Here is a 24,793-nt window from a genome sequence, read left to right on the forward strand (position 1 = left end):
GATTGCAATGTCACGTATGGTTCAGCTTCATTAATTTTAAAAATCATTTCAAAGAGGAGGAAACGTCCAAACCCGAAGTAACGTGGGATCTCTGACTGTGAATTGGAAAATTCGCAAAGACTGTTTTGAAATCACGTTCTAAATAATGTCGTGCGTCACTCGTCGTCCTTTATTTGACATCGCGGCATACGTGTGTATATCAAGCGCGTTAACCCCCGCCTGTGCTATTCGAAAACTTCAATTCTCAGTAATCGCAAACGCATACGTGAAAAACAAACTACTTACTTATACATATATATACACGTATATACGCATACTCGTCAGGCAATATAGAAGTATTTACGAGATACGAAGAAATTAAAAAATGATGCATGAAGTTGGGAGAGTGGAAAAAACAAAGGATCAGGATTATAATAATTATTCAAAATTCGGAAAACAACATTTTTATTCATAACATACATTGAACCACCAACAAATTTCCAAGGAATGAACAATAGCAACGAATAAAATTCTTTTAGTACTGCACTCTGACTATCGTTGGACCTTTAAACAGCCGAATGACCTTGGTCGGCGTCGCAGTCTTATAGTCAGAGGACTCGACAGCGTGGCACGTTCCTCCGAGATCTACCTTGGATACTACTTTAGCAGACTAACTTTTGTCATAATTATTTTCCATAATTGTGCCGCCCATCAAATATACTTCCGTGCGCAGTAAAGTCCACCTTAGAGCCTGAAGCTGATGAAAGTGGAATATTCGCTGAAAAATCATAACAATGAGCAAATAATACCGAATCATTGCTCTTGACGCTCCTGTTATGTGTACTTCGGAAGCCAGAAATAGATCGGCAGCCGTCTTTGTGCATCCAAAATGAGAAACCAGTTTGATTGGCTAAAACTTTCTATCAATTTCATATTTCGTAATAGTGCGGAAAATGTTGTGAAGGCGAAAAGCCCTATAGTCTCAAGTGAATAAATTTTTGCACATGGCAATACTCTCCTGCAGACCTCCACCGGATGGTCTGGGCGAATATATTTTGGTGCTGCGAGCCTCCCAATATGTAGAAATTGGAATGCCAATCACAAAGTAAAAGCCGCAAACGGGAATTTTCGAGTGTTAGAAATATCGTTTTCTGGAATGCTGCTTTATCGCTAATCGAACACGGCCCGATTTCCGAAAGAAGATTAATACACGTACACACGAGTAAGAATGTTCGGTAATATCCACACGAAGATGGAAAGTTCTAACCCCGTCCTCCGAGAATCATCTAGAAGCTAGCTCTCAGACCGAAAACCTAGACCTAAATAACCTACCCCAATCGATCAGACCCTTCGCTTGTCAGACGCTGAAGCTGCGCGGGCGGGGTATCGAGGGACGCTAAGAAACGCAGTAAACACAAATGGGTGTAGGATTATGTGACTGACTCTAGAACGCGGGGAGACAGCGACCGGATAGCGAGAACGAGATAGAAAATGAGAGAAAGGTTGATCCTGAACATAAACTTCCCCCGTACGGTGCGTCGACGAGACGCGACGCGGTGCTTCGCGCGACGTCGGCTTCTCGGCTCTCGTCTCCCTCTCCAGGCATCGTCGCGAGAAGAGTAAGGCCCCCTCCTCCCACACACACACACACACACACACACACACACACACACACACACACACACACACACACACACACACACACACACACACACACACACACACACCTCCGGAGGGCGACACGGCGTACAGGAGGAACGACGACGGTGAGCCAGCCGCGTCGCCCTCACCCTCGTCCTCCTCCTTCTCCCTCCCCCCCCCCGCCTCTACTACTCGACGCCTAAACGAAAGAGCCGGGAGGTGGCGGGCGACATTGGAAGCAGCAGCAGCAGCGGCAGACCGAACTCGCGACTGAGTCTCGTACCTACTTCGAGGCGGCTTGGCGGAGTCAGTTCTGATCGCGGTATCGAGCCGTTCGCACGTGTTATTTGAGGTCGTGGATGCGTGACGTTGAAAACCGTTTACTCAAGGCACAATTCGTTATCGCTTGAAACAAGAATTTAGTCAAATACGACGGCGCTACTTGTTTAATATTTTTCTACGAAAGTGACAGAGTCAATGTTCGTGACGTCGTCGTTACTACGCGTACGGTTCTAATCGAATATTTTTAAATTTATTTTTTACCTTGTAAACATACGTAAATACTGCGTAATAGTTGGAAGTTGGAAGTTACACCGTTTTCAACTTTTCGGCGAACTTACACTTGTCGTATATCACTGTGATTGGCACTGACAGTTATACTCGGGGAGGAAGACAATTGGCACATTGGAACGTTTTAACCACCTTAGCCAAGTTTTAATATTGAGTTTTATCAACCGTCAGTCTTCGCGAGACGCTACGAGGGATATGAACACACGTGGTCTTCAGTGTCCGTCCATATCAACGATCTGCGCGCACTTTACAACAGTTTACAAACTATACGGCAATAGGTACTGAAATATTGGAAAGCAATTGTGTGTGAAAGTGTTATTTTTATTATATTTAACTACGTTTTTAACACATCCGATTTATATCCGCTGTGAGGATTGACTTGAAAACGTTTTAATACAAGTGAACAACATAGCGAGTTGTCATTCTTTTTTATTGGACTTAAAAACAACAACCATAACCAAAAGGAAAACGACAAAAAAACCTTTCAAAATTGGTAAGTACACGTATTTTGCTCAGTTCAAAATTTTCGTCTCCTCCTCCTCTTCTTCTTCTTTTTTCTTGTGACGTCTAACTGTGACAACACGGTGTTATCTCTGAGATTTTTTTACCGTCACGTACGACATTTGTATTGTCATAAACACAAAGCAACAAAGGTAAAGAGATGTGAAACAAGAAGAAAGCGAGGAAGAAAGAAAGGCACGCGTCTGCAGGCCACCGAAAAAACTAAAAGATTATGCAATTGGTACATGGGCAAAAATAAACCCGATTTAATCATATGCAAATAGCGATGTATTGAGTAACGTTATGAGCAGCGCGCCTCGTTTACACCGACAGTGACATTGAAATAATAATTAATTACAATTTCGTAAGTCCCACTCTACCTGTAACTTACAATGCATTCATACTCACCCGCCGCATTTAATTTTGTCACACTTATCTTGTTATGACACAATGCTGGATTTAAAATTCTTCATTAAATCTTGAGTCAGACAGTTGAAATAATGTTTACTCATCGGATCTACAAGAAAAACATATCGCAATGTTTCCAAGTTATTTCGTCAGGTACAACCCGCAAGAAGCAAAATAAAATAAAAATTATTCCAAACTTGTAAATAAAAATTATTCCAAACTTGTAAATAAAAATATATAAACGCGTGGAGAAAGATCTGTCACTATTACTTCATGCGGTGTCATCTATCTCTTCCTCGTCGATATACATAACATTGTTACGTAGTGACGTTATGAGTGCATATTGCAGTGATTGGCCATTCTTGGAGTCTCGATGATGGTTGCCTTTGTGCTGAAGCTACAAATTGATATTGACAGACGCATACTGCACGTATACCGATGCGATGAGTAAGCGCGTGTTGAGGAGGTATGTTTTATTAACGGCGCAACATATCGGTAATACAATTCATTGCGGTATATCGGCCGTTAGGAATAGGTTCGTTAATCCCTTGCGCGATTTAGCACAAAAAAAAGCTCTGCGATCAATATTGTTTTATGCATATGGACCGTGATGTGTCGATGATTGACGTGTTTATCACAGTAAGATAACAACACCCACGGGGTCTGGGGTGTGTATCGAAAAGCAGCAACACTTTTTTAATTGAAAAAGAAAAAAAAATTATCTCAACAATTTATACGCTTAACTAATAATAATCGGGCGTTGACCTGAATTTTCACAACGATCCGCAATATTATTTCCATATTTATATTTATATCGCACTTATGCAACAAATCGCGACATCGTATTATATTGTTACATATATAGGTTCAGAAATCTGTAACTTTGCAACATAGATTCCACCTGTTTCAACTGAACCTGAAGAATTTGACAAACACTTATCCACACTGTCACCATACGCACCTTGACACTATCGATGTATGCACGCGACGCTTATTTGCTACAAGTGGATCACACGTTGTTATTTCATTCCGCCTTGAGCGATGATAAGAAATGTTTTGCGGAGAGAGAATTGCGAGAAAAAAAGACACAAAAAAAATGGAGCAACACAAAATAACTTATCGTCAGATAGGTACATCGAATGTCGCAGTAGTTAATAATAGTTGAAATAGCACAAACAACAGTAATAATAATGATAATAACAATAATCAACGTTGACCTAGTTTCGTCGGTCCTCGCAAATATTTTTGCAGCTTTTACATCTGCGCTGTCGCTACCTGCCTGCGTGCCTACTGCTGTAACACTACCAACACTACCACTACATACTTACGCATTACGTATTGTTCCGTCATATTTATTGTCGCCCGGTTATAGATTACATGGTAATCTGATATCTGTATTATCAGTTTGACTGCTAAAAGTAGCACGTGTCTATCGTAGTGCGCGTATATTTTAGAACCTAGAAAAAAACCCGCGATTATTGCGTATCTATCTAATTACCTGCAGCTCATTGCGAGGGTGTAGAAAGAATGAATAAATATCACGTATAAAGTATTGATAAACAGAGGGTGCGTGTACGCTGATATTATCTAACTCGATATCGTTAACAAAGAGTAATCACCAGTTACACCGAAAAGAAAACTGTAACAAGTAGTAAAAAGTAATACAGTGATAATGGGAAAAAACAAGAAAAAAAAACTCGAACAATGCAAGAGAAAATAAGTGGCAAGAGGTAGGAAGAGGAGAGCCTCCTTCTCGTTCAGGGTCGAAACTCTGCCTACTTGACGCTCTCCTCTGGTCCGGTATTATAGGCGTTACATGTATACGCTGTGTGCACGACACATACAGCTACATAAGAGAGGACGCAAAGTAGGCCACGGCCTAATTTACTCTTCGTGCTACGAACATCGCAATCACGCGCGCACGTGGTGTATCATGTTTGACGACTATCCACTACTACTATACTTATATATACTACCGCTTAAAACACTAATCTCTTTACATACGCGTAAGTTTAACGCTTTACTTACGCGACGTGCGTATGCACTCGTGACGTGATAATTTCATACTACGGCATTGCGATAACTTGATGCGATAACTACATACACAGAAGAATTTTAACGCTCTTAGAAATGTTCCGCGTTCTCCGCATCGCGTTCTATACCTGCCGCATTATTTGACGAGCACGGACCCACAGACGACTTACAAAGATGGACTGCGCGCGGTCCTGTGCAACGAGCTGAAGCCGTAACTGGAAAGAGAGAACAACAGCCGCAGTCGGATCTCTCACTCTGATCGGTAACTTGACGGGGGAAACACACAGACTCGTAAAAGTATACCTCCCCGCCCGGCGGCTGCTCCCGACTTTTTCGATCGTGCAACAGAGAGATCCGGCTCCAGCTGTTGCTCTCTCTTTCTAATTACAGCTTCAGCTCGGTGCACAGAACGCGCAGTCTACCTCTATAAGTCTATGCATGGATCCAATAATTTATTGCGTACGGTTCTCACTTGAGCTTTAACATCACTTGACTAAGATAGAGTATTACGAGCGAACGAAGAAAAAATACGTGGAAACGAGAACTCTTGCATAGATAGACGACAGATTATCGACACGGGATAGTGATAATAGTAGTGATGTAATGATGTCAAAAAGTACTATAGGCGTGGGTATATTATCGTGCAAATGATATGCGCGCGCTGGTCGGCGGGTAACGGTGCTTTGTGACACACATACGGAGGCTCGCTATCATTTCCGTCCATCTAACTTTCCAAGTATTTCTCTACATTCGAGAGTTGCATAGGGTACACGATGGATTGATAAATCGATCGATACATCGATGGGTCGGTGCGGTCAGGAACATTGTTCAACGCGTTATTTGTACCTACAAGCCATCGAACACTTTTGCGTCGATTCCCTACCCTGATGTCTTTTCTTTTTTTTTGTTATTCTCGTAACCGTGATGCACGACTCTTTGGCTCATACTCGTTTATATCTATTTATGTATGTCAATCGTTTTAATACAAAAGCTGATAACATTTGCGGAGCACGTGTCCCTCGTCTAATCGATTTCCTGTTTGCTCAATCTCGGTGTATGAGAGCGAATCATGCTCGTTCGTCCAATACGCAATAAATACGTAATGAATTGACCACTGATTTATAGGTCTGTTTTACAAAACTTGTGCAATCCTGCAAAACAACTTCTCTAAAAATACGTGCACTTACAATTAGTTGATGTTTTACTTTTTCTTTCTTTCTTTTTTTTTTCTTATCCTTTTATTGTTGACTCTTTGTGCATAGGTCGTGGAGAGTTTCTTCATCCATTCATTCATTTATGCGCGGTTTATATTAATGCGAAGATGTGATTGTTCCATCCATCTGTAACCCGGATGCCACCCATCCATTTAATTATCAAATCAACTGTGTACACCCAACGGGATTGATAATTCTGTTACTGACGGCTGCTAAAATCCCTTATGTACATGTTTAACGCGGTAAAACCAGCCGCCGTGTTAGTTACTACGTTGTAGTTTGACGTACTTATTCGCAACTGATATACGTACCACTTATATTTCGTACACAAGATTCCCGTTTTTTTTTTTTGAAACAACAAAGTAGGTATATGTATATTAAAATTTCGTAGTGCCTAGATGTATCAGCTTGAAAACAAAGTTCGCTTAGCTTACTACATGTTTTATTACCGATCTGAATCGAACTCGCATTTTGTTTTGGACAGAAAACAAGGTAACCGGAAAGTTAAGACACTAATGAATATTACTATACATACTTACACCTACCGATGTTTGTATCACGTGTATTCGTATGGTGAGGTTTATCTACAGTGTTTGATAATCAAAGCTTGCGGCGTCTATACGTACTATGATTACGCGACAGATTGAGAAGAGAAAGAAAAGAAGATAGCGGGGATAGTTTGAACTGCTATCAATACGCATTTTATATAAATATATATTTATACAAAATCATGATTATAGGTCGAGATAATATGGATCATATGTATTATCTTGCACAATTTTAAGCAATCTTGTGCTGTTATACCGTTACATTGTATCACTGCGTAGTTGCGATGACACGTGTATACATGTATAATAGGTAATAATAATAATCGTTGCGCAATATTACCAGGGTAACACGTGCCGGCGCAACACGGAGATGATCGCTTCACCCCCTTCCTTTCGTCCCACCATTACCAACGGCTATGCTTAGTACATACATACCTACTAATAGTATACTCGTCACCGGGATTAATCGGGCATAGCTCAGCTGCTGCGACGGGACTAGATAAAGAGAGCGAAATGGTAAAGGAGGAGGATGAGTAGGGAAAATTTAAACGAATAAAATACACACTTCACATCGATAATGCCCCTGCAACCAGGCCACTTAATATTATATCGCAGTATGTTGAATAACATAACCGCTTATCTCATACTACGGCGACGATTCACGTTCCGTTTTATCCCAAACTTTCATAAACCACTACTCGGGCATAGATTTATAATTCATGTGTTTCGTGCAGTAGATATTGGTCAACAACGTCGTCGGTACTATGTTGTCTTTTTCTCTCATTTCTTTTTTTATCGTTTATTTTTCAAACGTGTTCTTATCGTGACATCACGCGGAGGAAATACCCATTATGCTGTTGCAGTACATACACGAATAAGAAAAAATGATGAGAATAAGATTGAATCGAAATAATCATTTCACGCAAAACAAATCACCATCGATGATATAATTTGTTGAAACACGCAAACACACGCTTACAAATAGTAGATCGAGCGGTAGCTGTGACAATGAGGAACAGAATTAACAGTTACTCTGTGTAAGTTACGTAGCTGTACTTATCTTGCGTAATAAATTAGGTAAATTTTTTTTTTTCCGTTATACCTGAATAGATGCCTACACGTTATACGCGCTGTAGTAAGATAGGCTTCTGGCAAGCGAGGCGGCGGGGCAAGGAGATGGAATGCGACGCGACGCGTTTCGTTGCGTGAACAGTGAACCTAGGCATAGCCGGAGATTATACGGTCCAACACGTGACAGTTACTCGGATAGATAGTTCTGATATATTATAAGACTCTGGTGGCACGAATTACGTAATTCCTGGAGGAAAACTACCATCTTGTTTTTCGATCCGAAATATCGATAGTTTTTTCCTGCATAAACTTCTCGATGTTTCTTCTGAGTATTTTTCAACATTGCACGATTTTCGAAGTAAAAAAAAAAATATGCCTAGTGTTTATTGTGCTGCAAAATTTGAGAAAGAGAAAACAACAAGGGGAAAAATTATGAATCATAGAATTGAATTAAAATTTAATCACGTCGCGTGACTTTATTAGGATTTCCTTGTGCCAATGTATTCACATACGTATATGTGTATAAAAGAGGAATTTACACGCAGCAGGATAGTCAGAAGCCTCGGCTGATAACTACACAATTATCTATAGCTATTAACCTCTGACTAATATCACAAGATTTCATCATCCAGGGACTGCGTAACGCCAAACAGCTCGGCTGTACCGTACGCAAGCATATTATTGCATGACCATCGCTAATGTATTCGCAGAATTGTGTATGCAGCATGTTTCTATTTGGAGCGCGGTCGGACCGACTTTCCTCGTCCTTTTGGTAATTCTGGGACCCTCGAACACTGAGGGAATGACGTGTAGCGTTTAGATTCGTCGGATGGAAATTTAATATAATAAGCGGAACGTAGTTGGCCGTTCCAACAACATAACGCGTGCATGAGCCCGAACACGGATCCAGTGATTTATTCCACGAATGATTCACCCGGTCTTACATGTGTGTGTGCTATACATACATATTTATATGTATGCGTACATTATACATACACAGGCATTCCCAAGCGGGGAATTCTCAATTGCTTAATAAAATTCCGGGAATATTTGACAACCGGAAATAATAGCGAATCGACTACCTAGGTCATCGACGCGCTGCCACGGCACGCCGAGCAGAGACGCCTGTCGAGAAACGAGCCAACTTGTACCTAAAACGCGGTTGTAACGACTGCGAGCACGTGGCCGTAGAACGGGGCACAACCTTGCAGCAGGTTGCGTAATCCGACAAAGCCGCAAGATAAAAGCCATCCTTCTCTCCCTCTTTCTCCGTTTCTAGTCCAGGTTAAGCTTGGTTACCGGCTACAAATGGATCTTATGTGGTTAAAGTTATAGACGGTGCACCGGGGCTTACGATTAGATTTGCAGACAGACACCGATCGGCCGAGTGACGCGATAGCCACCGTGATAAGCGTTACGGTTGGAGCGGGCAGATTTTGAATTTCAATTTTCGAACGCGTCGAACGGCGGTTGGTCACTCAACGAGCACCAAGTATCGAGGACCGTTCGGAATATACATTAAATACGCCTCGCTGTTGATAGGTTTGGCTAGTAACAATTTTTTGGCTTTCTTATATATATATATATATTTTTCTTTTTTACTCCTGGCGTCATTATCATTGGTTGTACAGTTGGCAGGGTGACAATTATTTATCTATTGCTACTTCGTAGCCAAGTAGAAGACTAAAACTGTTGCATCGCGTCATTCAGAATTCGAGGCACCCGATTCATTTTGTTAACACGTTCAGACGACACCGAACACGTACTTACAGGCTGATCAGGACTCTGCTGCGATTTCGTCTATTGCGCAATAAATAGTTGCGTGTGCACACAATGTACAATCAGGGTGATCACGAGTATCTAAGTATATATACACAACTTACGAAACTTGAGCATGATTTGCTTTTTTCAATTCGAAACCGATATCTGGACACTTGAAATTTATGTCCGACGTATTTACTGTACGTCTAATAACACGGACGTTTTTATGATTTTCAGAAATGTTGTTGAATAATGGCTTTTCATGTGATTTCCAGGGGTTGTCTAATTCGTCATAACTAAATATATATACCTTTACACATATTCATACGCCGGATCGCGTCGTCGCGAGGACAGTTTTTCAATTGAAAATTGTCATGATCACACATTACACTTGTTATACAGGTGGTACGTATAAGTCAATGAGTTGACAAGGTGACAACGAAACGATCATGCCGCAATTCTCCGCGAGTCTGAGTCGCTGGTTAGCGGAGGTTATTTTCTCTAGGTCGAATACAATGTTAGTTCCTTGTTCCTGGCTGCAGCATAAGTTAACCATTGTGTACTTGGCTTCAATATATTGAATACATAGGTTTATACACATACTGATAGATCAGCTATCATTGGTACATGTATAAACGCAACATTGACGACAATCCTTGGAATGTACAAGTATGTATTTAATACTCACCTCGGATAATTCCGTTTTGTAATCATCGCGCAAGTTTGTTTTTTTTTCTGTTTTTTTTTTTATAGGATGCTTCAGTCACGTACAGTAGCGTCGATAAGTATATATACGTGCGTTCATCAAAAAGAAGAAAAAGGAAAAAAATAAAATAACTAATTAAATATTGACTGCATTTTCACGTCCAAGGATCACGGTTTGCCTGAACGTTATCGCGTCCCAGGTTATCTAGTACTTATCATTCTCTTTCGCTCTCTTCTTTTTTCTCGTTTTATGTGTTCGTTCCTTGAGAACGAGAACAGCCTTGAAAATAAAAGAAACACCTGTTCAAGACAGCCTTATATTATACCGTCACAAATTGTATACCGTGCGTATAATATTGTTATTAGCAACGAAGTGTGAAACATTGATTGAATTGAAATTTAATTTGTTTAATGTCGAGTCAAACTGTATATTACGTAATTTCTGTTACAGATGTTATAAGAAGACAAATTATGGTAGCAGAATTTGTCGCCCGTCAAAATGGATCGCCCATCAACGGTGAAACCGCTTGCCTGAATTTAAATATGCCGGGAGGACACAGTATGGCTCACGCAGGTCACGGAGGACCTCACACGGGGGGACATCACGGCCCTATGCCGCCCCTGAATCACCCGGCCCATCCCGGTCACCAGAGTCATCACGGGGCGCAAAGCACGTCGCAGCACTCTCACAGCGACACCGAGAGCCAAAGTCATCCGGATACATACGGGCCGAACTTCGACCTCAGGAAGGAGCTCTTCTCCCAGAGGAAACAACGGGAGTTCATACCCGACAATAAGAAAGACGACAGCTACTGGGACAGGCGTCGGAGGAACAACGAGGCCGCCAAGAGGTCGCGGGAGAAACGCCGTTTCAATGACATGGTGCTGGAACAGCGGGTGATGGAGCTTAGCAAAGAGAACCACATTCTGAAGGCCCAGCTTGAAGCGATACGCGACAAGTACGGTATATGCGGCGAGTCGGAGATAAGCGCCGAGCACGTGCTCGCTGCTTTACCGACCGAACCGCCGCTCGTCAAACGACCCAAACTCCCGCCGACCGCCGCTATCTTATACGCCAGGTCTCCGAGCCCTGTTCCCACATCGGTAATCCACCAACCCGTCAGCGGCGCGAGGTCTCCCAGGTCACCTGCTCAGCTATACGTCCCGGAAACGACGGCTTACCCCGAGACCGACAGTTTCCAGTACACCTACAGCCATCCGGCGATGCATTTCGACACGACGAGCGCTCTCAACTTGTCAAGGGGTCGCAGGACCCAGTCACCCTTCGAGGTCTCATCGGGCAGCGGCGACGAGGGCGGACCCCAGGTTACCGCCGCTCAGACAACTGTTAATAACAGCCTGCCACACAAGCTCAGACACAAGTCGAGGATCGGCGACAAGGACGCCGCTAGCGCTCTCCTCGCCTTGCAGGGTATAAAGCAGGAACCCGGCCCACGAGCCTCGCCGCCCTGGGACAACGAGGGATCCAGCGACGAGAGAGACTCCGGGATATCCCTCGGGGCCGAGTGGCCCGGTCCTGGAAATCTTGCCCCCGTTCCCGAGACCGAGCACGAAGTCAAGTCGAGGCTCGATCGTTTAGCGTCAGAGGTCGCCTCGTTACAGTTGATACTCCGTCTGAGCAAGTCTGGAGATCCCCAACAGCAGCAACAGCAACTGCAACAGCAACTGCAACAGCAACCCCAACAACAACAACAACAGCAGCCGCAGCAGCAGCAACAGCAGCAGCAACAACAACAACAACAACAGCAGCAGCAGCAACAACAGCAGCAGCAGCAGCACCAACAGCAGGCAGCGCAGGTTCCTATCACTGCGGCACAGTGAAATATTACGGTGCACGTATTTCCAATGTTGGAAATATCACGCGTGATGATTCTGTATGGATATATACCGATTACCCGATGAACGGACAGACATCAATGTATATTTACAAACGACGTATTACCGCCCGGTTCCGTTTTTACCCACGACTCTTTCGTACGAGTCGAAAATGATTGTAAAAGCCGGATTTACACGGGGTAATGGATTAATCACATCCCGTCTTCTTCTGTCCCTTCGGACCTCAATTTATTACGGTACCGCTCCCCATATCTCTTCAAATCGTGCCCCGTATCCAAGTTTTTCAAATTCTGTAACTTCTGCGAGAATATCGTTATATCGAAAAAATATATATATACATATAACTAAGATTTTTCATATATACTTTGATAAAATACGAATTTACGATTTCAAGCCTTCTATTATTGAATTTTATTCGATCTATTGATACATCTGTACGGTCCTATGCATTGCACATCAGTCATTGTAATCACGCTTGCAAACGATTTCTTTATTGCTTTGACCGTATTTATCTTGGAAACAACGAAATTCTCAAACTTGAACTTGTAGCAGACTAGCAGACTTGGCGATGACTGAGAGAATATTCAGGTAGTGGATAACGAAAAAAGTTACCAAGAAAAGAAACAAACAAGCATACTGCAAGTATCAACAGTATTCCATGTGATTGAGTATATTGAATAATAACTTTCGAAGCGTTTCTTTTCTCGCGTACTTGCATCGATATCGACAAAAATTTGAGATGGATACGAATAACTGGTGGAGCGGAAAGTCTACGGATGGTTTCTAAAGTTTCGCCCTGGCGTTGAGGATTTGAGGGTGGACATTTTATAGCTGTTGAAGAACAACAATATGCAGATATATGTGTGTATACTGTATACACACACACACATATATATATATACGATCTGTGTTACGTTATGGAGAGACCGCTAGACCAATATGCGTAAACAAATAATGATGATAACAATCACAATATGAATTTTAATGACGATTCTGATAATAATATGATAATGTTAATAATAATGATATAATATTTTTCGCCACCATTGTGTACACCTGATGTTATTACTACACTAAACCACCACGACTGCTACTGCTACTGCTACTGCTACTATACTATTACTATTACTACACTACTACTATTGCTACTAATATTATTATCGGTATAATTATAAAGCATCGCTAGCTACTTTCAATCCGTGAAATCCTATCTCTCTGAATGCAGTATAGGTGTAATCGGATTTATACTACGCGTATCGATGCAACCATCGCCACCACGATATTTCTAAAACAATGATTGCTATTTATTAATCAAATATCATCATATTCTTACCGACTATATATATTTATATTATTCGTGATGCAATGAAAGTCGAGGGAATTCGCAATTTTACAAATATCACCACTGTATACAACGCAACGTTTGTTGACAGTACTCACTCATTTCGTTTCGCTTTTTGTCACTATATATTTTATACTTCTGTCCGTAGTTTTCTATCCTCGACTCCTTCGCCGCCTAATTTTCAATTTCCTTCTGGTTTCTGAATTGTTTTGAAACCGATTGAGACTTGCGGAATCGAAGATCTTCTTCAGTACCCAATTATCCAGTATTGTTAATATTATTGTTACTATTACTGTTATCACTTTTGTTGTTATTTTTATTATCTTTATTATTATTATCATTTCTAGAGAAGAAACACTTGTTCTTGCCTTCACTTGCGATATTTAGGAAGGAATTAAAAAAAAATAATCCTTATTTGGATAATTGCTGGCGCCATGGTGTGTAATGTTTCACTTGAAACAGTTTAATATTTACGAAGATCTTCGATTTCGATAATCCAACTAAATTCTGTACGTTACCACATCGTAGCATGAATTGCTTTTCATGAGGCGTTGAAAATCGCATAACTGGATGATGTTATTAAAATAATATATACAATTGCTTTCGGATTTAACAATAACAATGTCTGTCGATCGATCAAAATGGACGAGAAAAAAAAAACGTTCGATATGTTCATCAATATAAATGACCATCGACGATTCTGTCTCTATTCACATCACTTTTACGAAATTATACAGATTCATATAAATATATAAGTATGTGTATATAATGAATATATCCATAAATATGTCTACGTACAATACACAAACATTATATATTTAAGTCATATATTTTTCGAATGCGAATATCAATGTATTTTTGGATATCACGTATATAATAAGAGTTGAGTAAAAGAAAGGAATTGGTAACAAAAAATTGGACATCGTTTATATTTACATGGATGTGCGAAAAGGAGATAAAGGTGGGGCACCGAAATGTGGCTATAATCTATCATCCGAATCTAGGCCGCAAACGAGACATAACAAACTTGAGTGAAACAAGGAAAGATAAAAGTTAAACGTACATAAACAGAATCATTTGAAACTATTCTAAACTATTACATATAAACTAGGAGAGATTTGAGAGACATGAAGTATATTTGAAATTAGTACGGATATAATTACATGGGTCGAGCATTGCTTCGTCGCGTTATAAAGTTTCATTCGATTCCATTATGCGTTTCTAAGGGAATGTGTAAATAAATTAACAATCGTTCGCCGTATTTTTAGAAAAAAATGAAAAAATAAAAAATAATCACAAAAATGTGGTGCAAAAAGTAACTTTGACGCGGAAGAATATCTGGCCCATGAAATCGTACGTTATACAATAGGGTATACACAGTGTAACTATATAAAAGTTTATCTATTACCAGTAATAAGAGTAATATTAATAATAGTGATAACAATAATAACAACAACGCTATAGCATTATTACCGTTGTATGCATGCATATGTTTGTACATTTATATATACATATGTATTGTTATATCATATTATATTGTATGTTAAGAAAAACACTAATATTGTAGACGTAACCAGAAATTATTTATTATATTAACTGTATGTGTAAAATTGTATACTATTTAAAGAAAAACTTACACGCAATACACAAATACACACACTCAAACAAACGACCATACTGTCTATAATTTTATATAAATATTATAATATTGTAAGAAATCATTAAACAGCAAGAGAATGATCATAATAACAGTTAAAATTGCACCCCATTTAGTAACAATACTCAACTAAGATTTCTCGTATTGTGTTATATAAAATAATGTGAGTGTGAAATTTGAAGTGCAATTGTTTCTACACGTAATTGCGAGAATATATTTTGTGTCGAGGATGTTTTTGTTGTTGTTTTTTTCTTGGCAAGAGGGGAGAGGCGGGGCGTTTGAACTTGTACGTAGCTATATCATTAGGACCGTAGATAAGAATATGACAGACACATGAAATTCTAGCCGCAGCCAGAGCCACAGCTAACGTGATATAAAAATAATCAATTTTTACTATAATGAAGATAATTCTGATGGTGATAATTTATGAAAATAACAATTGATTGATCCTCTGTAAGCCCAATGCAAGACTGTTTATAAATATTGGTGTTGAAAAGATGAAAATATTATGCATATATCGTACGCAGGTATACAGGACTGAAGTTTTCCTATTCTATCTGTCATTGTTTTTATATCGTTTGCTACTTTTATTATATAAATATATTATACATACAAAATATAGTGTAGTTCAGTATGCATACATATTATACATACATATATAGTATAAATATAAATAATATTTATATGACTTGTGAGGTAAGGAAAATTATTGTATGAGAAAGTAAAAAACTAAAAAAAAACTTTAAAAAAATTTTTAAATAAATAACACCGTGGAAAAAATATTGATAGAAGTGCTATGTCGACTAGATATAAAAGTGATATATGTATACTTTGTGCATTATAATAATACAACGATCATGGTAAAGTTTTGAAATTTTTTCGTATGTTTATTATATTATGTTTATATGCAACAAATATGCAACGTACCGTAATATTTGATCTTGATATGCCTTAAGTGTGTGATTTGTTATATACAAATTACGTCTCGGTGAAACCCTATCGAACGCGATTTATCAATTATTATACACATTAGATTCTAATTATTTATTGGTTAAACGTTATCATTCACTGTTTTTTTTTTTTTTTTGGTTTTTTTTCTATTTCTTTTCTATTGTTCGTGAAAAACGACGAGTGTATATAGATATATTTATGTATAATCTTGATCAAATATGCAGCACAGGTTCGAGAAAAAAAAAAATATAATTCTGAGGGTGGCAAGTTAATAGGAAAGAAATATAGAAAAAGGAAAGAAGAAAACTGCTCTGTGTGTTGCAAGTTCGGTAACCCCAAAGTGAGAAAAAACAATTTCAAAACATGCCGCGATGTATTTCATCACCCGTGTAGCATATACATATAGACATGTAGATAGATACATATCTACATTTTTATGCAAATTTGATGAAATTTTTCTAACTAGTATTTTTTAACTAGAGCAGAATATTTGAAAGTTAGTGGCAGATATTTACTCAGGAAAGGTGCGCAACATGATCGATAGCTTTTTATTGCGAAGAAGCGACAAATATTGCCTGAGTACGTACTGTATAATTATATATAATATCTAATAAGTATGTATAATATAAAAACATATCTAAGGAGCATATGTATATATGAACACGTCAACACATGTATACACTACACACACCATACATTGGATTAGGGCGTCGACTGGTGAATAAATGTGCCTAGTAATAGGAATATGTTTAAGAGAGGTTTCACTCATTTTTGCCAAACACATTCGTGTCCTTGTCGACCTTTTTTTTTATCGTGCAACTGGAGTAAACCAAAGTGGGGAACATTTGAGCGGTCGAAGTCTCACCATACCCTTCTTTTTTTCCCCGGTTTTTCGTTTACTACTTCAGAAAGGAGCAAAGAATCTGTAAGAAATGATTTTAATTTATTCCACACCGATATTGCGTAATCAAAGTTCCACAATTAGTTTAGGCATTTCACTTCTGTTGTCAAGTTGTTTAATACAGTATCTGTTACTTATTGATATGCGAATGATCGCATTGTGTTAAATCAAAAACGTCACGTAGTGGCGCCGCCTACCAGATATTTAAAAACGATCAAATTTGGGAATGGAGCATAAATGAAAGGAGACAGTTAGACTCAATTTGTATTATTTATTATTATATTACATACACTGCATACTTATGCAATTATTACAAGCAGACTTGTATACATATTCTTATACTGAATCAGATGCGATAATTATAATACGAGTATTACAGAAGTACGAATTTCCGCATGGCAGAGACAACGAATTGCGGAGATTTTCGAAATTTTCTCAGTATACGTGTGCGTCTATGCATAAATCGATATTTGCACTATTGTAATATGCCGTGTTACTAGATTGTAGATCCAAAGATTGTACATTGGTTTCATCGGTTTAATGCCAGCAGTAAAAATGAAAGTGGTCAAACATGTTTATTTAAAATTGTTTAAACAACTTAATGTGAAAAATTGTATTAATGCATATACAATTCATTATTTCTATCACGCGGTAAATGTGATTAAGATTATGTTAAAACGATAATATTAATATCGTGATCATTATTTCATTCGCAGACCTAGAAATTGTAACAACAAACTTATTTACGTTTCTTGCATTTGGTCCTGCCTCGGCGTCGTCGCGAAGAATTCGGTCTCGAGTCCGTTTTCTTTGCTGACCTGCAAGCATGACATCAACATCACGAAATAATCGAGAAAACCAAATGAACGTAAAATCTGTCGGAACAAACGAGTGTCTTACCTGTGAACGCGGCTGACTGGTACAGAGGTATGTTTTTTCAAAGACAGATGCTGCTGGACCAATTCCGCGAGTTTCCCTTGCTGCGCTAGCATAGATAGGAAGGTGCAAATGAACTCATCATAGTTGTGAGTCCGCCTGCAGTCGTCGATCTGTGAAACAACACCGATAGAATAAGAACCGAAATTTCCATATTTTTCCTTTTTGCCAAGTCTACCGAAAACCGACTCACTTTGTATTTGTTTCTCTTGTCGTTCTCGTCTTTTAAACTGTTCTCGCATATGCTTATCTCGTGCTCCAGGTTCTTCAGTAACGCCAGAAGGTCCTTCGGGGCGAAGGTGTGCGGCTCGAATAGTTCCGGATATTTCGAGCACAATTTTGAATCCATTTTCTCAACCTTCTTTTCCTCCGTTACCGTGTCACCGTTACTCGTTTTAACCCGAGCGTGCGGTATTCGCACCTCTCCAGAGAGGCAAACTTTTTTGTGCAGATGACCACTGTCGGACACTAGCCTCTTGCCGTTTATGTTTATATTACCCAACGAGCGACCTGTCAAAGGCGGTGGGTATGAAAACGATTATTAACACATTGATAGGCTTTACAATTACATAATTATTACATTGGTCTGCAAAGTAATGAACGTTTTTTTCTCGTCGTTATTATGCCTAATTATAGGTATGTAATAGATTTGATGCTCTTGAATCGAAATATGGTAATAAAAAATATGTACCACGTATGCTTTTCATGTAATGTTCTTTTGTTTAAATAAAACTCTATTTTTGGTTACGAATTTTAACCAGAAAAGTTTAAACATTAAAATCGTCAGAAGATCTATCTACGAGTATAATTCTAGTTATTTAGTAGTTTTCTTTATTTTCATCATAGATTGGATCATAGATTGGAGTTTCGCAACGAATCTTCACTTTCCAATTTCTCCTTCAAATTCTCTTTTTATCATTTAGAACTGGTTTTATATGTACAGATACTATTTAAATAGGTTAAAGTAGTGTAAATGCAAAAACAAAACTCAACAAATTCTGAATTTTCAACAATAAAAAAAAAAAATAATATCATGTAATATATACGTGACAGCAAAAACTGGTAAGCAGATACAGATTTGGCACATTAAAACCTTCTCATCTGTAATATTTGTTTTTTTTTTTTTTTTTTTTTTTTTTTTTGAAGGAGGATTTCGTTGCAGACCTGTGTTATTTTTAGAGTTGCCGCGAGATCCGGATGAAGAAAAAATTATACTTAATAATCTTACTCAAGCCTGTTTCGTGTTTTTCATCCCCCGCCACGCGAATGACAACAAATTTTTTGAAGTCTTTTGTCGATGTCGGACTACTTTGACCAGAGTTCCAACCCCAAGCTGTAAATGTTAATGAATTTTAGTGGTATTCTTTTGAAATCAGTGAAATTAGTGTTTCTTTGAGAATTTTGACGATAATTCCACATTCTAATCAACATATTTATCCATTCTTCTGCTCACAAGTTACAAAATGATGCTGACAAATGTCATCTTCGGGTTAGTCAAGAAGTGGCACGCATGATTATCTTTCAAGAAAACCGCAACTATAACTGTTCTCAATACCCACTGGCCGTATTTCGAGTTGATATATAGGTATACAATTAGTAGATGTGATTTGGACAGTTATGTCTACAGTGTATATGACCACACGTTACATAAACAGAAATTTCGACCGGGTGTTCCAAAATTTCAGAAGAAAGTTGAAGTGAAGTTTTTTGCTAACACGATCATTAATTTCACGAAAAACAACTGTTACCAATCTCTATACCCATATAAAAATTTCTATACATCTCATATAAAAATGATGTGTTCCTGTGTTTTCCGAAATTTTCAAAGGCATGTGCATAATTTTTTTTAATAATCCAGATTTTAAAAAACGGCCATTCGAATGGCGTTGAAAAATATTCGGGAAATAGCTCACTCTGCACCACGTTAGTTGAGGATGTAATACGCTGGGAGTGAAACAAGTTCATCTAACTGTACCCGACAAAGCAGAAGTCAGGAGTAGTGTCAATAGGACTGTTCTAATTGTGCGAGAATGTGTTAAACACGTATAAGAAGATTTCGAAGTGCAAGAAAGCTCTTAGTGAGACCAAAACCTCTGAGTAAAGACCATGCGCGGTATTGAGATATGTTCAATTTTTCTGGCCCTCCTGGACATCGGGTCAACGTCGCGATGTCCAGAACCGAAGAAACCGCATCCAACGAGCTGCACAATCTTTTACAATTGCATCAATCTACCCGGCGGAGGATACGTTTGGGCTCCGGCTAAGTGCACGAATGGTTTGGTGAGTTTTGTCGCAATTATCTAGCATTACCAAGAGTCAGGTGACCTACAACGCGACAGTCAATTCTTTTTTTAGTTATATCTGACGCTACACAAGAGCACCTGAAAGTGCAGAAATCAAATCATGTTGAAGTTGGTAACGTTATCATGACGATCAATGCTGGGGAAAAACCGTTATTTCGAGATTTTGCAATTGTTTGATTGTGAGATTCAGTAAACCGTATTGAAACAAAATACACTCATACTTCGAAATCTAATTCCTTAAAAATCGTTGTAAAATTAAGGAAATAGTAAATTTTTCCCCAATGTTTCGTTACGACAACGTTACTAACTTTAACCTCGTGAAACTTATTCAATCGTTGATTCGATCTCAGGTTTTTCAACCGTACCTAAGAATGTGCGTCCTGCCGGGAGATTCGTGGACTTGTGACATCCTCTCTACGGAATCACCGGAAACAACGACGCAACAAATTCCGAACCTTATTGACTCGACGCAGACGAGTTATCTGGAGTATGCCGAGGACGGTGTGTCGAAGTATGGCGAGTCTCTCGACAATACGGACAAGTACTCTGAGAAGGGTGACAGTGTCCAGCCAACGGTGACGCCCTACCCTCTGATCGAAGCAACGCCACCGAATACCTACTCGAACCAAATCGACAGCACAATTCAGAACATCGGATTGCCGATAGCGATAAAGCACAGCGAGGACAACTACCTGTATCACTTCGTAAACGGCCAGCAGGCCCTGGCTACACCTTCGAACGCAAATGGCGGACAACTTCAGAATCACTTGCAGCGTTTGACTCAATTAATCGAACGGTTGATAGCCTATCAAGCCGTGGGCGTTCCTCTGGACAGACAACCGGCAATCGCGACGACTTCGGCTGTAAAAAGCACGATTGCTAACCCGCCGGCACAGTATACCAGCAATGGCTATAATACCAACGCTGAGAGATTTCCGAATAGCAATCGAGACTCGGCTATACTAAATTTGTTGATCAAGAATTACATCCTTAAATCTCAATTGCAGAACGATAAAGCTGCCGGTCTACCAAGCGATGCTGGAACGAAGGAGCCAGAGACAACGGACTTGCGTGATCAGGAGGAATCGACTACCGTTGATTCCTTGGATGTGGTGTTGAACGGACCTCAAGCTGCTGACAATATAGTCGTGGTTAGTGACAGTTTAGAAAATCGACAGTACTTCACTATAAGTAAATACAAGCGTATAGCTCATATGCTAACGACTGAGACTGTGGAATTGATTCCGTGCACGAGTGGCGTGAGATTGCCAAATTCTACCGATTGCACCAAGTATTACCGTTGTGACCCGGATACTGCGAAAATCCGTCAATTCTCTTGTCCCAAAAACACCGCTTTCAACCAGTACAAACGACTCTGCGAAACTAACGAATACGCGTTGTGTCTGGGAGACTCTGGCAAGACGTCGCTCAGGATATCGGCTACTACTACGAGACCTAAGACTACGAACAGTCTGGAAAAAGTCTCGGATGGGAATCCGTGCCAGACGATCGGAAAGCACGGGGATCCGTCGTCCGAGAATCATTACTACCTCTGTTACTCTGATAAGAAGAAATCAACGGACATTGAATACCGTCGGATGGTGTGTCCCAATAGTTTGATATTTTGTCAGCAGAAAAATGTCTGTACGACTAGGAAACGATGCGAGGCTATTTAATTGTCGTCACTTCCACTTACCTTGAGTGGGAGAGTTGAACGCCGAACCGATTTCCGACGACGTATCTGTACTGGACGAACTGTGGGCTGGAGACGTCTGTATTCTTAGAGGCGTCGCGTAATCTAAAGCACACATTACGACTTTCTCCATGCCGCTGAAAAGTATCATTCGCTTATATCCATGTAAGAAAAGGCGGGAACAATTTATTATCTCGCAACATAAGGTTGCGCCAATGCTTCCAAATTCGAAAAAATACCACTCTTTGAGAAATTTGAATCTTATGTGAATGAACTCGTGCTCCGAAATTCAGAACATTGCTTGCGACCCGTTCTATTCAACATCACATTTATATAGTTGAATGTCTCGTTCAAGGCATGTGAGACCGATTCTACCAAACTGTAAGCTTCACGGGCTATAAGTCAATGTATGTATGCATCTTTGAACTAATAAATATGCAAACCGCATATTCAGCGTGAACGTATGTTTTGATTACGTATTCAGTTCAATAAAATACGGGCGAATTTTGTAAATACCTAGTTTAAGAAACTGATCGTCAATCGTAAAGCGGTGATATTTCCGGACGAAATTATACTCACGAGTGTATCGTTTTGTTTTTCTTTTCATTGATTCATTTAATTGTTTCTTGGGTTAATCCAAAACAAAACTTCGTAGTTTGAACCTCCAGTATCTACGATAGGAAAGCTGGACTCGGCAAACTATTGACACGAGTTGTTATTAGTTTCTTATTACCTTGTCTCGTTTTTCACTGTGCTGGTGCTCGCGGCCGAGTTTTCGCCGCCGTTATTTACAGCATCGCACTGTTCGACACTAATAGTGGGTATGGAAAGAGCCCCATCTCCATCAATTTTGGCAATAGTGTGTTCATCCTCGGTAATTTTCTCACTTTTTTCCTTCCTGTCTCCTCTTTCACCCTGTATACCAGCTTTATCAGATGCGCTTTCAGAATGACTCAACTTCACTAGCTGTTGTAAAGCCTCCAGAACAATTTGTCTGTTGGTCTTCAACATTGTCAGTTTATGAGATATCGCCAGTCTCCGATCAGGCACTACAGCCATTAAATTGAACCTGATATCCTGGAGCTGTTCACCCGTCGCCATCCCCAGTCTGTCGGTAATCACACGCCTAAATTGCTCTGTCCATTCCTCATGCTCTCCCCAAGGGCCATGGTCCATGGGATATGGTTTCAGACCATCTAGTTCAAAGAGCCTGCCATTGATCGGTACGTAACTGACGAAATGGAAAGCTTCTCCAGTGAATCTGCCAGTTGATACACCTGTGTTTTTGTCCTGGCGTCTCTTGGCCTGGGGCATTGCGTGGGAGTTGTGGGCACAGGCCAGCTCTGGCGTATTACCAATCGCCCATCCCTTGTTCTCCGGACACATGCCGGAGGTGTGGATTTTCAACCGCGACAAAGTTGTGCCCAGATGGATCGAGGGGCAGTTCAATAAGACCGATAGAAGAGCATGAGTCGCACAGCTGTTCGGAACAACCTGGAAAATAGGTAAGAAAAGTTTTCAAATATATTGTGTATTGCAGTTGCTACCGATTCAGGAGAGTAAATCATAAATTTTGTTTCAATTGTTCAATTTGTCCAAGTGTAAGTTGTAAACGTACATTATTTACATACCTGTTGTGCAAAAAATATGTTATTGACTATATCTTCGTCCTTTACGAAACTCTCATCCTGTTCGACAACCTTGCGCCTTGATCTGCGCTCTTCAATCCAACGGAATAAAAATATGAAACCGTAGATCGGACCCTCGAGTGACTTTTGTAGATCATATATTTCTTCCACTTGGACACCTTTCACACCAAAGTCTTCAAGGAGCAAAGTGAAAAGGCCTGATGGAAAAGTTATTCACATAAGCAAACGAAAAAAATAAGATAGTTAATACACATGAGGTAATCTTTATTCTGTAAACGATGAAAAACTTATTTCTGTTTTCTATGCCATTTAGTTAGTTTTTTATAATGCAACCGAGTGAGAACACAGTTTCGAATTACAATTCAAATATTTGAATTGTAGCGATCTACGCGCTCTTATCTCGGACCCGGATGCTGGAACGTTTGATTGCTTATTGCGCACCTGGATCGCTCTCCAACTCCAACCAGCCTTCTGTCAGGCGGTTTATGTCGACCGGCATTATTGTCTTTAGAGTAGTCCATCTATTTAGCAAAGCAATAAGCTCGGTATCGAGTTACTAATAATTATTTGAATACGATGCAATCCGGCGCGCCTTGCATATTTTTTAAAATCCATAAACATCACGCACATACTTCCAACTGTCAATGAATCCGAATGGAATGAGCTGAACAAAATGGCGCTCGTTGACGCCATCGAGCCGAGATGCGCCGGCGCCAGGCGCCGCGACGGCTGCGTGGTTTTTTCAATGCTGTTAAAAGCGTGGCGAACTCAAATGTGGAATAAATAACAGAGTACTCATGCATATCGTATTGTTCTGGACAATGATATCAAGTTATTTGAAATGAAAAAATCGAACGATCGTATTTTGTTTACTTCGACGTGAAGATGAAGCAAACGAAAGAGATAATTCAGGAGTATTCGGCCTAACTCGTTATTAGGGCGAAGGCAAGTGAAAAATTGGTATGCACGGCCTTGATGGACTATACTGATAGACTGATAACAATTCAGCTAATGGAAACCAAATCAAGTAGCGTCGTCCGTTGAAGCCGACTGCGGTGTTTCAGTAATTAAA

The 24,793-nt window shown here is 39.7% G+C and overlaps 3 protein-coding genes across 3 annotated transcripts; 2 read left to right on the forward strand and 1 right to left on the reverse strand.

The window, feature by feature from the left end:
* The first annotated feature begins 1,853 nt into the window (after positions 1–1,853).
* LOC107217225 (mediator of RNA polymerase II transcription subunit 12) lies at positions 1,854–16,992 on the forward strand. Its single transcript, XM_046741974.1, has 2 exons — positions 1,854–2,683; positions 10,884–16,992. Exon 2 carries the CDS (start codon positions 10,904–10,906, stop codon positions 12,272–12,274), a length of 1,371 nt encoding a protein of 456 aa, XP_046597930.1. The 5' UTR covers positions 1,854–2,683; positions 10,884–10,903; the 3' UTR covers positions 12,275–16,992.
* A 399-nt stretch (positions 16,993–17,391) lies between these two features.
* On the reverse strand, positions 17,392–24,388 carry LOC107217289 (ubiquitin carboxyl-terminal hydrolase calypso). The gene is made up of 8 exons (XM_015654773.2): positions 24,163–24,388; positions 23,704–23,918; positions 22,806–23,566; positions 22,076–22,209; positions 19,305–19,409; positions 18,270–18,586; positions 18,041–18,189; positions 17,392–17,958 (listed from the first exon to the last, which is right to left on the reverse strand). The coding sequence occupies exons 1-8, from the start codon at positions 24,218–24,220 to the stop codon at positions 17,880–17,882; spliced, it is 1,818 nt and encodes a 605-aa protein (XP_015510259.1). The 5' UTR covers positions 24,221–24,388; the 3' UTR covers positions 17,392–17,879.
* On the forward strand, positions 20,055–22,077 carry LOC124294795. Its single transcript, XM_046741973.1, has 2 exons — positions 20,055–20,356; positions 20,730–22,077. Exons 1-2 carry the CDS (start codon positions 20,183–20,185, stop codon positions 22,053–22,055), a joined length of 1,500 nt encoding a protein of 499 aa, XP_046597929.1. The 5' UTR covers positions 20,055–20,182; the 3' UTR covers positions 22,056–22,077.
* Positions 24,389–24,793: the final 405 nt, after the last annotated feature.

The sequence above is a fragment of the Neodiprion lecontei genome, chromosome 5 (genome assembly GCF_021901455.1).
Source record: "Neodiprion lecontei isolate iyNeoLeco1 chromosome 5, iyNeoLeco1.1, whole genome shotgun sequence".
NCBI classification, from domain to species: domain Eukaryota; kingdom Metazoa; phylum Arthropoda; class Insecta; order Hymenoptera; family Diprionidae; genus Neodiprion; species Neodiprion lecontei.

Coding starts and splice junctions, on each gene's coding strand:
- LOC107217225 (XM_046741974.1), top strand. CDS start 10,904: ATGGTAGCAGAATTTGTCGCCCGTCAAAATGGATCGCCCATCAACGGT.
- LOC124294795 (XM_046741973.1), top strand. CDS start 20,183: ATGCGCGGTATTGAGATATGTTCAATTTTTCTGGCCCTCCTGGACATC. Junction 20,357..20,729: donor CTAAGTGCACGAATGGTTTG/GTGAGTTTTGTC, acceptor ATTCGATCTCAG/GTTTTTCAACCGTACCTAAG.
- LOC107217289 (XM_015654773.2), bottom strand. CDS start 24,220: ATGCCGGTCGACATAAACCGCCTGACAGAAGGCTGGTTGGAGTTGGAG. Junction 18,190..18,269: donor ACAAGAGAAACAAATACAAA/GTGAGTCGGTTT, acceptor GTTGTTTCACAG/ATCGACGACTGCAGGCGGAC. Junction 17,959..18,040: donor CCAGTCAGCCGCGTTCACAG/GTAAGACACTCG, acceptor TCATGCTTGCAG/GTCAGCAAAGAAAACGGACT.